General features: G+C 55.2%; 1 protein-coding gene across 3 annotated transcripts in view; it reads right to left on the reverse strand.

Moving 5' to 3' along the window:
- Positions 1 to 17,935, reverse strand: part of Chd5 (chromodomain helicase DNA binding protein 5) — a 48,851-nt gene that overhangs the window by 30,349 nt on the left and 567 nt on the right. For 2 of the 3 annotated variants that reach the window (XM_055615148.1, XM_055615149.1), the window contains exons 1-4: positions 4,195 to 4,252; positions 2,073 to 2,191; positions 1,482 to 1,720; positions 183 to 304 (exon numbers count right to left, since the gene is read on the reverse strand). In XM_055615148.1, the coding sequence (XP_055471123.1) occupies positions 183 to 304; positions 1,482 to 1,720; positions 2,073 to 2,167 (456 nt within the window). In that variant the 5' untranslated portion in view covers positions 2,168 to 2,191; positions 4,195 to 4,252. Of the gene's footprint in view, positions 1 to 182; positions 305 to 1,481; positions 1,721 to 2,072; positions 2,192 to 4,194; positions 4,375 to 9,368; positions 9,500 to 17,935 lie in introns of those variants that run through there. The other variant, XM_055615150.1, reaches the window with a different exon arrangement.

Consider the following 17,935-nt stretch of genomic DNA (forward strand, 5'->3'; position numbering starts at 1 on the left):
CACACGCACACACACATGAATAGTCACTGAGGAACCTTCTCCCCCCCACATATTCACACACGCACACACACATGCACACACATGAATAGTCACTGAGGAACGCTTTTCTCCCCCTCGCACACACACAAGCCCACATATACTCACACATGCACATACAGACACACACATGTGCACACACTCACCGAGGATCCCTTCTTCCTCTTGCTGATCCCTCCAAAGCGGAACTTGAGCCCTGCCACTCTCTTGCCCCTGCCCTTTTTCTTGGAGTCTTTGGCACCTTTGTTCTTCTTCCTCACTCCAGGCCCTGGTCAGTGGGACAAGGGCTGCAGTGACCAGCACTGCCGCTGATGGCCCATCTCTCCCACCGCTTCACTGGTCCTCCAAGACCCCAACAAGAGCTGGTCACATCAACCATCACCCTCTCCAGACGAGAGAGTGCAGGTCCGAGAGACGAAGACAAACCTGACTCAAGCCTGGTCATCATGGCCACCATGCTGGTCATATGCCATGGACACTTGAAAATGCCTACCGACTTGGAAACAGCCTCTATACCATGTGACCAACTTGCTTCCAAAGACCTCCTTGGCTTCCATGCCTGCACAGATGGCTTCGGAAGCAACACCGCCCACCTGTGACCCATGCCTGGATCCCTGGGGAGTCACCCAGCCCCAGTACCCCAAAGCCATGTGGGCTGGGGGCACTTCCCATGGCTACCCCCAACTTCCCTGTCACCGTAGGCTACGAGGCTATGTAGGTACGGTTCAGCAGTACCTCCTCGGCAGGTGAGGAAATACGAAAGATGGGGGGATGGGGCAGGAGAAGCAGCAGCACCCGGCCTGGGGCACTTGCCCACCAGGCACACTCTCAGACATGACACAGGCATGCCAAGGCACTCTGTAGGGCTGACACAGGGTCCCCAGCCTCCTCTCAGCCCATCAAATCCCACACCAGATTGCCAACAAGACAGAGTGTTAAAGCTCCCACAGGGAGGAGATCAGCGTCCTCTCAGAGGCCAGGATTTCCACACAGTCCCTCCTTCTGCACTGAGTCAGGCTGGACCTGGGTCTCCCTGCTGTCCTCCCAGCCATTCACACTCTTGTGAGGTCCCTCTGCAGGGAGCTGATACAGAAAGGCCCAGACACAGGAGTTTATACAGGAAAGGATCAGCAGGCTAACCCAGGGCCGCCACAACTCCAGTCTGCCACCTCCATGCCCACAGTGGGGGTGGGCATGCTGTGGCCCACCCCTCCTGCCCTCCATGCCCACAGTGTGGGGGTGGTTGGCCAGATGTTAACTCCCAGAGGCCCACCCATAACTCTTCTGCTTCCTCAATAGGAGAAGCAGAAGCTGTGAAGGGGCGGGTCAGCCTGAGGTCATGGAAAACACTGGCTCCTCCATAAGGAGAGCCCCTAGCTGCCCTGTAGGACCTGAAGGGGCATATATGCCAGACAGGGCTCCGTGCCCCTCCCCCACAGCCTTACCCTTGCCCTCTTTGGTCTTGGCCTTGCGGATGGGCAGAGGCTGGGGCACCTGCTGGGGACTGATGGCCAGTGGAGGAGCGACAGTCACAGTTTCCACGGCCGCAGCCACAGCTGCTGCAGCTGCTGCTGCTGAGCTACCCTTGAAGGGGTTGTTGGCACTGAATTCTCGCCACTTGGCCCCCAAGACGGTCATCATTTTGGACATGGGAATCTTCGGGTTCTTCTTGGCAATAAGCGGTCTGTGGGGGGGAGAGAGGAAGGTGAGGGAGGACTACCTTTTCTCCCATGCCTGTGAGGTGAGCCGAGAGCACTCCTGTTGTGCTTCCATCTAAGCTGCAGGTAGGCCTACATCAGGCCATCACCACTGAAGGACCCAGGACAAGGCCTGTGAGAGAGGTAGGCCCAACCATCTGCTTTGCTAAAATGAAGGAATCCGGACCCCAAGCCTTTCCCAGGTCAGTGGCTGCCCTGATAGTCCTCATTCCCTCAGGAGTCCTGGCTGCCTCTCTGTTCACCACTCCTCACTTGGTGCCCCTCAGGTAAGCACAACCCCCACGGTCACCCAGCCATAGCAGCCAGCCCCTGGCCCACCGGAGGAACTGGCTGAAGGCCTTGTAGTTGGTCAGCGTGTGGTAGTCTTCCTCCGAAAACAGGTAGTCAACATCATCAAGGCCCCACTCAGCCATGAGCTGTCCCGAGGACTTGGGCTCCTGCAGAGATACGGCCAGAGGTGAGCTCAGAGGCAAGGGCCCTCCTGACCTTCCTCCTTGCTCTGAGAAAGAAGGAAGAGGACAATCCACAAGCTAAGAACAGCTCACCACTGGGACACCGTAGCCTATCCCCACACCCACCCTATCCCCACAACCCTACCAAGTGGCATGTCTCAGATGCCAGCACGCAGGGTGCTGTGAGCTTTAATGTTGAGGCTGGGGAATTCCACCCATGTTTCTCCGGAAAGTGAAAGCAGACAACTAGGACAGAGTGGCAGGCAGAAGTGGTGGCCCAGCAAGGGGCAGAGCTGAAAGAGTCCCTCCACCACTCCCTAAGGCCCCATGAGCACTTGCTCACAGGGCCATCGCAGGAATGAGAAAGCTAAAGGACCAGGTGACTACATGGCCCCTGGAGGGCCAGGTCACATGAGGTGATGGCTGTGGAGAAGTTCCTGTTCTTTTTTTTTAAAAAAAAAAAAAAAAAAAAAACAGGTCTCTCTACATAACCCTGGCTGTCCTGGCACTTGCTGTGGAGGCCAGGCTGGCCTTGAACTCAGATCTGTAGTGTTTGGATGCAACTCATATCAATTAAAAAAAAAAAACAACTTAAGGCCTACAGCTGAGGCAGAAAATATGTGGGATATCCAGCAGACAGAAGGTATTTGTAAATAATTATCTTGAATCTTATGAGTTGTTATTCTGGGAGCTTAGGGTGGGAGGGAAAACCTCTTACAGCAGAGATCCTCCTGTCTCTACCTCCCAGTGCTGGAACTAAAGGTATCCGCTATTTGATTTTTAATTTATTTCTTTTTATGTGTATGAATGTTTTGCCTACATGTATGTCTGTGTACTACCTGTATGCCTGGTGCCAGCAGAGGCTAGAAAAAGGCATCAGATCCCCCTGACGCTAGACTTACAATTCTGAGCCATCTCTGGGATCTGGAAATTGAGCCCTGGACCTCTGAGAGAGCAGCCAGTGTTCTTAAGCACTGAGCCATCTCTCCAGCCTCCAATGGGTCACCTTTCTGCCTCAGTTTCCTCCTTCTGCCTCACAGAGAATTAACATAGATGCTATGTGATCAGAAATCTCAAACGCCTTCTTCCTCCCCCTGTATGCTGTAACCTTGCGCTGCCCTAACAAGCCTAGCCTTCCCCCAGTGGAAATCCACTGCAGTGGAAAGCCACCCAGCCGGGGCAGGCTCCCCCTGGATCCCCAGAATCTATGTCCCAGAAGTAGCCTGCAAAGCAAGAGGACTTAGGAAGCTGGTTCTACAATGGTTCAGAGACGGTTCAGTGAGGGACACTGTCCCATTGCCAGCCTGCCCCCTCAGACACACCCAGCCGTTCCCAGAGGCACCTCTAGGAAATACAGAACCAAGCTGGGGAAATCACCAGTAATCCTAAACAGCTCCTGGAAGCTAATTTCTCAGAACTGTCCCCCATGGCTATCACCAGCCACAGCTGATTCACAGCACACCCACAGTAACTAACGGGATCGTTCGGGGTGTGTCAGGGCACCCCCAAGCAAGCGCTGCTTCTCCTGTGCTCCAGGATTCTATCATCCGGAGCATTCTGTAATGCCTTGAGTTGCTCTCCACATTTGTGATGAAGATGCTCATGCCCAAAGGACAGCCAGGCCCATCTTTGGGGCCACAGCCATGCAGCTCCAAGAGAGACCAGAGGAACGCCCGTGTGGACCCAGGAAGAACTGGTCACTCTGCTGTCCAGCAGACGGTAGTTTTATGTCCCCAAATTGCTCCAAGCAAGAGGTTTCTGACACCAAACCTGCGTTCACAGTATCTGTCATTCTCTCCAGCTGCACACTTGGTGGGCAATCCATTACCAAGAGCAGCCCCAATCCATCGGCAAGACACTGTTGCCACCACCAACTCCTAAGTGCCCTTCGTGACCCGTGTCCAACATCCACGAGCACAACCACACAGAGCTCTGTATGGCCTCCCTGACTCTCCATCCTCCTGCCTGGCCCTGGCCCTGGCAATTACCTTCAAGCACCCATCATCATTATCGTCCTCATCCTCATCCCTCTTTTTCCGCTTGGCTTTCTTCTCCTTCTTTTCCTTCAGCTTCTTCTTCTTCTTCTTGGTGGGGGAGTAGTCACTACCTTCACTCTCTGACTTCTCTTCCAGATCCTCCTCATTTTCCGACAGCTCATCATGGCTCCCCTGGAAGAGAATGGGGAATAGTGAGAGAACCAGATACCCCAGAATGCCAGAGACCTCGGTGAGTTGTCCAGGTGCTGTCTTTCTTCACCCATAGTGCGCTGGTGAATGAGCATGTGATCTGGAGAGGAGCCAGACTGCCCCAGGCAGGTGAGGTGTGGCCTCAGGACAAGCTCAGCTTCTGCTTGGGTCAGAGTGGATTTGGGGAGCATGATGGCACTGAACCACAGAAACTGCTGGCAGACACCATCATGAGCAAAGTCAAACAAGAAAAGCTGCAAACAGGAGGTGCTTCATCCACTAGCACCCGCTCTGCACCCCTCAGCCTGTGGAGGGAGCCTTCGATGAAAGGAGTGTGCCGAGGGCCAGCTTTCCAGAGGCAGCATGGTACAAGCTTGTCTCCTCCAGCACGGCCACTCCACCTCAGTGACAGAAAACGTAAATTAGGAAGCTTTTAAGATTGACTCCATTTTGTTTCCTATCTGTACAGGCAGAAAATGGTCCATTTATATGGAGATGAGGGTGTTTACAGTCATAGCATACCCACCAGAAAGATGCTGTCCCTGTAAAGAAAAGATTTTCCCCGTGGCTTGGAGGCAAGTGAACCCTGTACCCTCCTACACCAGGTCTGCAGGGACAGGCTGGCACCGGCACTGCAGTCACCAGCTTGGGGCTTGTGACCCTTGTGATTGCTGGGAGATGTTTTCAAGGTAAGCAAAGACAGGCATGAGAAGAGATGGAGAGAGCCAGAGATATAAAGAATGAGCAATGAAAACAACAGATGGGGAGGCAGAAGAAGAAAAGCAGGAAAGAGAATCCTGGGGCCCCTCCCAGGTGAGGTTGGACATGTCAGCTGGGAAGACCCCACCCATATGCTGTCCTGGAAGCTCAGCTTAGCCCCCTGTCAGAGGCTCTTGACTCTGCCACCTGCTAGTCAGTTGCCAGGTCAGCGCGCAGCAAGGAAGGCCTCCTGCTCTCCCAGAACGCTGACTCTGGTCTGGACCATTGGGTCAATTCCAGCGCCTGCAGCTGGCAGTGGCATGGAACCCTGGAGCTGCAGCTCCCAGGCTACAGCATGAAAAAGTGGGAGTGAGATGGGGATCCCTCTTCCCCCCAAGGTAACAGAGACCAGTCAGCTCTCTGAGACCACGTCCAAGAGATCTGAGAGCCACAGCCTTCGCCCCCAAAAATAAGTAAAGAAAGGTAGAGGTGTCGTACCCCCACCCACCCTGTACACTTCAGCACCATAGGCAGCTGCAGCCTGCAGGCCAAATATCCAGGGGGAGGGCTCGCATGGCCTGCCTGGGGGCCCTTGCCGGCCTGGGACCCACTCTCTTGTTGGCACATTAATGTGAGGAAGCAGGGAGATTTGCACACAGAGGCCAAGCTCAGGGACTGGGATGGCACCGGAGAGCCAGGTGATGACTATGTGTCCCATCTCTCTCCCACAGGCCACTTATTGCAAGACAAGACTGCATTCAGAACCACAGATGTCCTTTACTCCTGATACAACCTGACCACACCCAGGCAAAGGCTTCTGCCTGTGACAGCACAAGGACAGGACCAAAGCCAGCCCCATGGGTGACTGTGGGTAACCAACGCCTGGTGGCTGGCCAGAGTATGTACTGAGAAGAAGACACTGCCATTGAGGGTTCAGGGGAGGCCAGAAGCAGAGCTAACAGAGGGCAGGAGGGAGGTGGGAAGGCACCTCCAGCTTACTGAGGCACCTGGTGGTGGCAGCAGCAGCCTGGGTACAGCACCGATAGGGGGCAGAGCCAGGTACACTCCAGAAGCTGGATCTCAGGCTGGGTGCCTCTTTCCTCCTTCCATCTACCAAAGCATAGGCAAGATGTCCACCTCTTCTTCCACCCATGGGGAGAGAAGTCTCTGACCTCTTTTCCCCTGCCATGCCTCTTCCCAGTGAAGCCAGCCTAGCCTGGGTCCCCCCACATCCATGCCAGCCCAGCACAGTGGAGGATCTATGCCAGCTGTTCCCACATTGTTCACTGCTGGGCTTCTCCCCAGATGAGGGGGAGGGGGAAATACTGCAAGTGGATCCAGGGAGTCATTGGGGACACAGGAAAAACTGACCAAGCACCTGAGGTAGAGGGGCTACCCAGTGTCTCTGAACTCACTAGGGTGCACACCTTTAATCCCAACACTTAGGAAGTAAAGGCAGATGGGTCTCCAAGTTTGAGGTCAGCCTGGTCTACTGAGAGGAAGTGGGCCACACCCAAGTCAGGGAACCGAAGCACACACAGGCTGTGAAAATCAAGATGACAGCTGGGCCTTTGACCTTGGTTGTATGACTGTTCAATGGAGCACGAGTGGCTTTGAAAACCTTAGGGGACACGTGAAAAGCACCTCAGATGCCACACCCAGGTCTCTGCTCAGTGCCCGTTTGCCTGGTGAGGGCACAGCACACAGCCGTGACTGGAGGACCCTAAGTGGGAAGTCTCACACCACCCTTTCTGGTTTCTGAATCCAGGCTTCCTGTCCCGATCTTCCCTCCCTGCTAAGCCTAGCACACACATCACATCTCCTGAAAAAAAAAAAAAAAAAAATTTAGACTCAAAGGAAGAACTCAGGATGTTGGTCATTCTCTACTTGGGGTCCTTCAAGACTGAGAGGGAAAAAAAGAAGAATGAAATATGAGCCTTCCCATTCACCAGTGTTATAAACAGTTATAATTTAGCACTGAATAATTGGTTGCTATGGCAACCGCTGCAGTACAGGTTGAAATCAGTTCTCCCTCCTGCGCTCCGGTCTGACAGGGAGCTTCATCTACATATGCTCAGGTTCCGGCTGCAGCCCGGTTATTTTATGTAAATCAGAATCCACGGCTTGCTGCTCGCCTGGGCCCCCGCCCACCTGCTCTGGCCCCCTCTGCGGCTCACACGGTCACCTGGCGGGGGTTGCAGTGGTGGGGGTCGGGGGAGGAAGGGGATTCCCACACCCGGGATTTAGAGCTGTCGGGTGGGCGGGCAGACGGATCTTCCTTTTTGTAAATAGCACGCTATAGACTGCCATCCTGCTCCCAGATCCTGCGGCTGCTGAGAGCAGAGAGCAGAGCTCTCCTCTCCGGGATGGATAGAGAGAGAGAGCACCCCTTCGTCACCTGGAAACCTTGTCTACCCAAGTGTTCCACCCTTTTAAAGAAGCAATATTGCATCCATCTCAACGAGAGAGGAATGGAATGGAAGAGAGAGAAGGGAGGGAAATGAGATAGGGGAGGAGAGATGAAATGGAGAGAGGGAGGGGAGATGAAATGAAGAGAAAGAGAGATTAATAAGGCAGAGAAATGAAGCTCAGGCCAGAAAAAGAGCCAGTGTGGGTGACTGAAGACAGAACCAGAAAAAACAAATGCATCCTCAGAAAAAGAGAGCAAGAGACCCAGGCCAGCTGGAAACAGCCTAGCTGTGATTGGTCCCAGGAAAGCACCCTTCCTTGGCCTTCGAGGCTGCCAGACCCTACAGTCCCGAACCTCCCCACCTCCAGCCAGAGCCATGACAGCCCCGTGCCCAGAAAGGAGCGAGAAAACAGACACCCCTGCTTAGAATCAGGGCCCCTGGGAACCCCTCCTGGAGCTTACATGTGAGACAGTCCCAGCCCGGGGCCTGACATTTGAGAGTGAGTGGAGTATGCAAGTATCCTCTGCCATGAGGCCCAGGACCAGAGGCCACAGAGCCTGGGGCTGAGAATAGTGACAACAGAGTGGGACTGCACACACTCAACCAGGAGGTCTGAGCACCTGAATGCCAGGGCCTCACAGTCCAGAACCTCTGCACTGCCCAGCCAGCCATGGACAGCATCAGAGTCTGGGGCCCAGTGCTGGTCCCCAAGACCTCCTTCAGTGGGGGTGCTCCAAACACAGGGCCTGCACCCACATTCTGCCTCTACTTCCTTGTCTGGATAATGGGGTCAGAGAGTTTCGTGTCACCTCAGTCCTAGACATAATACCAGACTACAGACGGACTTGACAGGTGTGGAGTCAGCGGAGGGGTCAAAGAGACTTCAGGAGAACAAAGGGTGGCACACAAACATGTGGACTCGTGTGTGCGCACACACACACAGAGTCAACAAAAGATCTGACAAAGATGCAGAAGCAGGGAGTGGGTGGGGTGGGCTAGAAGGAGCTACAGGGGCTTGGTTAGGCCGTCCTCACACCCCTAGACAAGACACTGAAAGAGGAGAAACCACAGGCTGCAGATCCCCTCAGGATCCTCTCCCTCCCTGCCCTTCTTGCTGGGTCAAAGTCTGACATGTTCCCAACAGGAGAAATGGAAAGAGGACACAGTTGAGACTCAGGAGAGGTGGAGCTCTCACTCCCTGCAGTATCATTTTCTCTCCTTGGAGGTCCTTGGCTTCTGCCCCTGGCCTGCATTCTGAAGCCCCAGGAAAACCACCTCAAAGTCTTGCTCTGACCCATCTCTGCTTTCAGTGGGCCTCCAAGTACCTGTATTCTCCCTCATTTAAGTGGAGGAGGCAGAGCTTGAGTCTTGCCCACAAGCTACATGCTCGCCTCAGTTTCCCCAACCCATTGACTTCCAAGGCTTATCCCAGGAGTGAACAGAGTCAGCACGAGGCACAGGGAAGTGCGATGCCAGCAAGTGTGCCACCTCGGCTCTTCAACCTGAGTCACGACTGCTCCTGTACAGGGACACCAGAACCAGGAAGTAAAGAACGTCACCAGGCCTGAGCACAGTCCTTCACCAGAGCCTCTTGTGTGCCTCTGGCTTTCTCTGTGAGATTCACCAAGGAGTCAGAGGCGCCTACAGAGCAGCCAGGGAGAGGGCAGACTGCCCTGCAGCCAAGGGCCTGCCCGAGGCAACAGTGCAAGGCGGTGGGGAAAGCATGGTGTCCCAGCTCAGGACAGAGGGACCCTGACCCTCCAACCTTCTTAAGAAGTGGGACGCTTCTGCATGACACCCCCACAAGTCTCCATGCAACGACAGGTCCAGGCCCCCCGCCCCACCCCCACCCCAAGCATGCCTCACCTCTTTCTTCTTCCGTTTCCCTTTAGACTTGCTCTCTTTCGGCTTCTTAGGCTTCTTCTTCGGAAGGCTCACGGGCTCTACAGGAAAGAAGTCCTCAAAGCCTTCAAGGCCACCGTCTTCTTCTTCTGCAGGAGTTGGAAGGGGGAGGGATCTCCTTCAGTTTCTCTCAGCCAGAACCAGGGACACAGTGAGAGGCAGGCCATGGATCCCCACCACCACCCAGATCCAACCGTGCTGGGTCACAGCCTAGTGACCACCACCGTCCTAAGCCGAGACACAGCAGTCACAGGTCACCTGTCTTCTTTGGCCTTTCCTTCCCTCCTCCGTAAGACGGGATGATAATCACCTAGTCCTGAGCCCAAAAGCAAAAGCAAGCGTCTATCTAATCTGGTGTCCTTACTGACCTGGGGAGACATGCCCTCATGGGACGCCAAAGTCATCGCTAACTGGCCCAAGGAGGGGTGGGGCCCAAGAGACGACAAGCTGAGTAAGGCCTATCCCTGCCTCCAGACGTCCAAGCATAGCTGAGACGTGGCTCAAGAATGCAAGACAATAGGGGACACAGTAACCAAAGGTTTACTGGAGTCGGCATTATTAATCAGTCATGGGCTTGATAGAATCCTTTTTTATTTTTTTATTTTTATTTTTGGTTTTTCAATATGGGTTTCTCTGTGTAGCCTGGCTGTCCTGGAACTCTCTGTAGACCAGGCTGACCTCAGACTCAGAGATCCACCTGCCTCTGCCTCCTGAGTGCTGGGATTACAGGTGTGAGCCACTACCACCTGTCGCTAGAATTCCCTCTAAATGCTTCCCCTGTCCAGCCCTGGGCAGGAAATCAATACATACTCCAAGCCAGATGCACAGGGCTAACAGGAAGCCAAGTCCATTCCATGCATGGCTTTTCATAAGTTGCCCATGAATCCCAAATTCTCTCATTGGCTTTAAGAATTATAGGTCAAAGCCAGAGAGAGCCGAGCATGCCTGTAACCCCAGTGTCGGGGGAGAGCTCGACAGCCACAGAGCCTAGCAAAACTGGGCACTTATGGCTCAGTAAGGAATCCTGCCTGAAGGTAACAAGGCAGAGGGTGATAGAGAAGGCATCGTGACTTCCTCCGGCCTCCAAATTTGCACCCCCACACTCAGGTGCACACACCGCACACAAGGTTGAGTTTTGTTTTTGTTTTTTTAATTAAATTCCAAGAGGAAGCAAGGTGGCCTTAGAGGCTGGAATCATTAGAAAAGGTGGCAATTAGCTCCAGGTCACCCTAAAAGGAGAAAGGGCTAAGTGTGTTCCCAGCTCAGCTTCAACCTCCAAGAGGCTTCTGCTGTACTGGGGGACATGCTTAGCTGGAGCCTGACTCCTGACTTGGACTTGGGAAGTCCAAGTCGAGACAGTATCCCGGTGCACCAGACATGACCTCAGAGATGAGGTGGTGAGGGTCATCTCAAGGACATGGCAGCAAGAACCAAACCACCCAGAGTACAGAGATGGCCACCAGAGGGGCAAAGGAGGCTTCCAGAATAAAGTATCTCCAAAGCCCAAGACTTTGCCAGCCTGTAACCTGGGTGCCCTGGCAGGCTCCTCCTGCCCCCGACCTCCTGTTTATGGATAGTGAGTATTCAGGGGTGGCCCGAGGAGTAGAGAAGGGTCTGTGCTTCACATGTGTGCATAGAGAGGCAACACCCATCTCTCAGGCCCTGTACAAGTCTACCTGGCAGCCTTGACTCTCTTGAACCCCAGAGCCCCGTGAGAGAAAGCCAGGTTCCCACTGGTTTCCATGGTTCCCTATACCCGGTGGCTGACTTCAGCCACACGTACCTCCCCACGGAGGCAATCCGTGTCTCCAGGAGCTAAGAAGACCCCCATCCTGAACCTCACACAGTCAGTCTGCACATGCAGAGCTCCTGCAGCAGCAAGGTACCCTCGGCGCCAGAACCCCGTCCAAGGAACGGGCCCAGCCTGCCAGCATAGCTCCCTGGGGTCTCTAAGGCAGGGATGGAGTGTGCCAGATGGATGAGTGTGCCAGAGTTCCAGCCCCTCCCTTCTGTGAGAATGGGAACCCGGAAGAGCAGCCAGCAAATTCAGAGAGGAGGAGGCAGGCTGCAGGCAGGACTGGAGGCAGCTGCAAGGAGGCGGCCGAGTATAGTCCAAACCCAGGTCATCCCCGGAGGACCACCCCAGTACCTGCCAAGCTACGGAGAAGGGCACTGCTCTGGCAGGGTCCACGTAGTGGCAGGACTCCAGAGCACAGGGGAGTGGGCAGTGGGCAGGAATCCAAGCCAAGGACAGGTAATGTTGGAGATAACCCACTGTGCCAGAGGCAAGGAAACCTGCAGAGGCCTGCAGTGTCATCCTCAAGTGCAAGAGTCTCGGCAGCAGCAATGAGGATGGCAGGAGGCCAGGCCAGGGTGGCCAGGCGCCTACCCATTCACACCTGTGTTTGCTTGCCCACCACAGACACCCACCCTGGCGGAAGTGCCTGGCCCCTGGTTACATATGTAGCCAGTTATGTAACAGGCTCCGACGGAGCTGCTGCAATCTGGAGGGGGCCCTTCTCCCTCCTGCTTCCTCTGGGCAGTCCTCTGTCTCCACCCAGCAGGGGAATCCCCAGATTTAGGAAGCCAGCCCAGCACATGTGCCCCAACTGACCAGCAGAAGGGGGGGCACAGGTGTTTGGAAATGTTCTAGAAGGAAGCCTGTGGCCCACCCGTGGATACAGAAGAGGGCAAGGATGAACCTCCAGGCTAGCTGAACTCACCCAGAACAAACATAGACCCCATGATCATGTACAGAACCCCTCCTCCTCCACAGAGGACCTCACAGCCCAAGGATGCCTGCTTAATTAAAAATAAAAAATAAAATGCTAAAAATCTCCAGGAAATCTCCAGAGCTCACCCATGAGGATGGGAACCCAGCTCTGACCACGCCTATCTCTAGCAGGCACTTCCTGTTCCCACTGCAGGCCTGGCCCTCACAACACTGGATTCTACCCCATCAGCCCCACACAGCTAGTCCTCCCCAAGCCCTCTCTCCAGCAACAGATCCTGAGCCTTCTAAAATCAAGCTTGAGAGTCCCCCTCAGGCAACCCCACTGCCAGCCACGCCCAGGCTTATGCTGTCACTCCTCCCCCCTTCTTCCTTCCCAACGCCCCATCAGCCAAGGGTAGGTCAGAGGCTGCGGCCAGTGGGGGAGATGGCCTTCCGCTACCCTGGAGTGGGGGGATCCAGAACTGGGCAGCCAGCCCATAAAACAGTGTGTCCTGCCAATTCCCAGCCCCCAGAGGCTTGCCCCACTGCTCTTCTGGCCTGCCTGGCTGTAGCCTCAAACACCAGCCTTGCCCTGCCCCAGGGCCCAAGGCTCCATCGATCCCAGCCAGCTATAATTAGGACCATTAGTCTGATAACTCCTCACTTCTTAAGTGGCCCCAGTCAGAGCAGGCCTGAGGAACAGCAAGGAAGGCTGCTTCCCAGACTTGGGGTGGGGGACAGCGTGAAGATGAGGAACAGCGCGAGGGTGGGGACAGAACCTGGCAGGTAAAGGCCCAGCTTCCACAGGGGCCTGGTCTCGGCCAGGCCCCTGTTATCTGGACACACATGCACACACACGCACATGCACACACACACACACACACACACACACACACGCACACACACACAGGCCTGCATTCTCCAGCCACAGCTGGGTAAGCTGAGTGACCCTTCCCAGCTAGTAAATTATAGCAGTGGCACTGAGCCAGATGTGGTGGCACAAGCTGCTAATCTCAGCACTCCACAGTCTGAGGCAGGGTTATATCAAAGTTCAAAGACATCCCGGGCTACATAGCAAGACCTTGTCTCAATAAAACAAGACACCTCACACCCCCATTTACAGATGAGGCTCCAAGGACCTCACCACCTGCCCATAGCTAGTTCTGCTACTGTCACAGGGACAGCCATGGGGCTGCACAGGCCAAAGGCACAGGCCAGTATGTGAGCCCCACCCTCCTGGCTTTGGCATGCCAGAACCCAGTATTTCAGCAGCGTACCCTCATGTGCTGAGCTCAGGACTGCACCTCAGGTCCACCAGAGTGGCTAAGGCCAACTATGGATGGGGAGTTCGCAGAGCCTGAGAGATGCGGGGTGGGGACCAAATCAGGCACATCTAGAAACCTACACCCAGGGTGAAGTCCTGCCAGGCAGGCTCCAGGCCCGCCCCCCCCTGAGGAGGAACAAGCCTCCAGGAAGCTTTTTCAACAGGGCTGTGGTAGAAGTCAAGTCATCTGGCTCAGGAAGGAGGAGGATTAGGGGTCAGAAGCAGGAGCTGGGACAAGCCCTCCCTCACCAGCGTCTGAAGAGAATAAGCCAATGATGGAGACCCAGCTCAGCCCACCATTCTCCCCAGGATCCAGGGAATAGGGGCTCCTTCTGTTTCCAGCCCCCAAAACCCATCTCCAAGCAGGGAACAGGGCCACCTAGTGGTCAGAAAAAAACAGGGCCAAAGAAGTGCAAGGGCTTCAAATTACCTCCCCGTTCTTGACCAGTGAGTGGCCCTAAAGGCCTGCCCACTGGCCATCTTTGAAATGGGCTTCACACTGCAGCCTTCCTCCTGGGCAGTGTAGAGACGCAGAATTGTGGACATGAGGATCCCAGCCCCAGGAGCACACAGCTCCGAGATGCAAATAAATAGATAAATAAATAAATAAATAAATAAATAAATAAATAAATAAATAAATAGCCAGGAGGGGTCATAGGGTGGAGGAACACTGGCACCAGGACTTCTGGACACTGAGAAGCCTAGACTAAAGTTCTCACTCATCTCTGGACCTCCCCCCATGGCCTAGGCACTCCTCCGATCCAGAGCAGTGCTACCACCCAAGACGCAATTAATAATTTATTTATGACATTTAACAAAACCCAGACATCACCTCATTGGCATCTCATAAAAGAAAGCGGTAGTCCTGAGAGTGAGGGAGGAGAGGAGCAGGGAGGCTCTTATCCTAAGTGATTGGGAGCTGGGGTGTGAGCATGGCCCAGGAAGGCAGGCAGAGCCCCCAGTCGGGTGTAGGGCATGGGTGGATGGCTCCACAGGTGAGGAGTAGGAGACAGTGAACACTGGAGGTGCAGGAGGAGACAGGGACAAGAGACACCACACAGAGCAGCTAAGACTGGCAGAGGGAACAGAAGAAGAGAAAGAGCCAGGGAGGGAGGGGGAGATAAAGACGGAATTACAGAGATGCAAGTCCCACAGGCTCCTCCACAAGAGCCCCCAGAAGCCTGGTGTGGTGGTGCACGCCTCTAATCCCAGCAGTTGGGAGGCAGAGGCAGGAGGATCCTTGTGAGTTTGAGGCCAGCCTCGTCTATATACTGAGTTCCAGAACAGCCAGGACTGCCAGGACTGCATAGTGAGGCCTTGCCAAAAACAAAACAAAACAAAAACAAAAACAAAAACAGAAAGTTAGACTACACTGTTTGTTCAGTACCCGGCTTAAAGAGATGTGCTGAGGAGATGGGTGGATAGATGGTAGAAAATTGAATAAGAGTGGGAGATGGACAGAAACAGGTGGGTGAGTAATGGGTGGGTATCGTAGACAAACGGCTGCTGGCTGGCTGGATGAGTGCATGCAGAAATGCTGGGTGTGTGGACGGAGAGCTTGCACGTGCACAGACAGACAGATGGTGGGGTAGGTGGATAGATGAATCAGTGGTGGTGGAAGAACGAGGAGACGGCAGATGAATAGATAGGTGAATGGTGAGTGTTAGTTATCACAGGTGGATGGATAATGGATGGCTGGAAGGCAGGATGGCTAATAGGCTGGTACTGTGGATTGAGAATTAGATGCTTAGATGGGTGTCGAATACAGTCGGGCTCCCTAGAACACCCCTACTCCAAATGGGGGGCAAGCTTAGAAGGGTATGGGCCCTGGGAGTCATGGTGGCCATTCTCTCATCACCTGGGAACTTAAGCAACCTAAGATGTTCTCACAGGTAGATCTGCAGGGTGGAGGCAGGGACCAGTCAAGTCTCCCCAGGACCAGAGCCAGAGGAAAGGCTGGGCCCCTTCACTTGACAGCGACTGAGAAAGAACTGGACAACAAGACAGGGAGAGCTCCGGCCCAGCAGAGCCCACCTCAGGAAAAGCCTTCAGGGCTGTTTCCTCTCTGCCCCCGGCCCCTCCTCAGGTTTCTCACTCCCAGCCATTCTCCAGCCCAGGTGCTTACTGGATGAAGGTACTAGTCTCAGAAGCATATCCTTGGGGAGGCAGGACGGCTATCCCCTTCGGATGGTGCTAATTGCACCTGCCATGGCTGCTGTGTATCTGTGATGGGCTGGGCATCTGAATGTTCCATGTGTACCATCTCACGGGGCCTCATAATAACCTTCTATGAGGTAGGTGGTGCTGGACTCATTCTACAAGTGGGGACACCGAGGCACTGACAAGAACAGTGCTGGGATTTAAGGCCTCCTCTTCCCATCCATCTCTCACGTCCTCCCTTTGACCCGCACACTCCCACGGGAATCCTGCAGCTGCCGACCTCTGAGCCAGCGGAGGTGGGAGCCTGTGCCGCTTTCCTCCTCACAGCAGGCCTGCTCACTGGCCACAAAGCCAAAGCGAACCAGCCAAGGCAAAGGCCTGTGTAGGAAACACACTGCACAGACTCCAATTCTGAGTCCAGCTGCTGCAGGCTGAGCATTAGTGCAGAGACCTCTGGAACATTATTGCCTCCTGTCCGGCTCCAGGGGGTCTAAGAGGTCACTTCCATATGGCTCCACCCCACGCTGCAGAAGGCCATGAGCTAGTGGGCCAGCACTGCAGACAGACACAAGGGCTAGGATAGGACTCTCCCCACCTTCAGGGGCCCAGGGGTGACCTAGAGACTCCTATTAGACGCAACCTCTTGGGTACCCTCAGTTCCAGGTGTCACTCCAGATCGCCGCGTGAGGGATTCCACTCAGGGGAGACGATAGAGGAAGAACCACAAGGTTCCAGAGAACAGGAAATGCTACAAGCAAATAGCTCCTTGAAATGGGCCCGGGTCTGTGGCAAGGATGAAAGAGGGTATCTGTCCCATATTGCACTGAGGCTGAGACCCACATGGACAGGACTAACCTGTGAGCAAAGGACAAAAGGAGTCAAGCAAAGGTCAAAGCCAGGGCCCCAAGGACAGGACAGCACCTGCAGCGTTCCACAGAAATACTGTCAGGCACAGAGTTGGAGCCTGATGAGGCTGTGTGTGAACAAGGAGCACTGGGAAGACTGGATGGACCAATGGTCTGGTCCTAAGCAGGGAAGGTCATTGACTGCTGGTGGGAAGTTTGGTGGGGACCAGTGGGAGGGACAGAAATGTAGATCAGGGACCTGGAAGGTGCTGGAGCCCTGGAAGGCTCCAGAGGCAAAGCAGTCAGAGCGGCTGATAGACGGGGGCCCAGAATTCCTGCTAGAGAGACAGCAGCAGGCATCCCCTCTGTGTGGCTTTGGAAGTACTCCTGGTCCTGGGGGACAATCTCTCCACCTGCCCTGGGGGTGAGGGCAGGCTAGGAAGAAGACTGGACCAACTGGACCAACTCCTACAGCCCCAACAATAAAGTTGGGTGTCCACCATCCTGTGGGCACCCAAGACTTCAGCAAGGCCAGGCAGGAAGGAGAAGAGGACACTCAAGTCCCAGAAAGGGGCCTGCGGACACACACACTGTCCATCGCCCTGTCAATGCCACAAAAGGCCACGCCCCAGCCACCACCAGGGATCTTTGAAGAGTCGGGCTCCTAAGTAGAAACCAGCCACAGGTTTCTCTACAGGTGCTTGGCCTTCACTTTCCCCTCGGAGAGAGAGGCTCTGGTTGCTTCAACTACTTACTGGAGACCCAAGCCCTGCACACCTCACCCACCGAAGGCTCCTGGCCTGGCTGGAAGGGGAGGAGTTGAGCAGCAGGCTCCTGCAGGGGGCCCCAGGACAGCGTCAAATCCGCTAAACAAGACGGTCAGCAGGAGGGGAGATTGGGGGGCAGGGGGTGTGGCCCCTGGTGAAGATGCCGAATGGCCTGAGAGGGGCTGCTCTCTCCTGCAGAACAGGAGCCGGGTGCGAGTGTGTGACAGTCTCACCCATGGGCATGTAGGTTCCCCCGGGCAAAAGGAGGCCCTCCTGGCCCCTCAAGTCCCTCAGAAGTCCAGGAGGAGCCATCGGGAAGCTGAGAAGTGATGCCCCTTAGAAGGGAGAGAGGACGGACAGGGTGAGGCCCTGCCAGGACGGCAGCAGTTAACTCAAGAATCCCGCAAGATAAGCCCTGAGGCACAGACACCACGGAGGCTCAATTCGGAGAGGCAACTGGCAAGGGCAGGGGCGGTGGCCCTGGGGCGTCAGGCCCGCGGGCGAGGCGGCGGGCTGGGCTCTGGCGCGCACAGTACACACGGCGGCCTGGGCAAAGTGCTGGGGACCGCCCGTCAGGCGCTGGGAGGCGCAGCCCGCGCGCCCGGCTCGGGCATCGCCCGCTCCCCACGCGCGGCCCGTGCTCGCCCCGCCCGCAGCGCGCGCTTCCCGCCGCCTTCAAGGGCACGCGGGCTGACCCCGGAGGCGCCCGCGCTCCCGCCCCG

Source organism: Psammomys obesus, unplaced genomic scaffold (assembly GCF_907164565.1).
Source record: "Psammomys obesus unplaced genomic scaffold, mPsaObe1.curated_primary_1811, whole genome shotgun sequence".
NCBI classification, from domain to species: domain Eukaryota; kingdom Metazoa; phylum Chordata; class Mammalia; order Rodentia; family Muridae; genus Psammomys; species Psammomys obesus.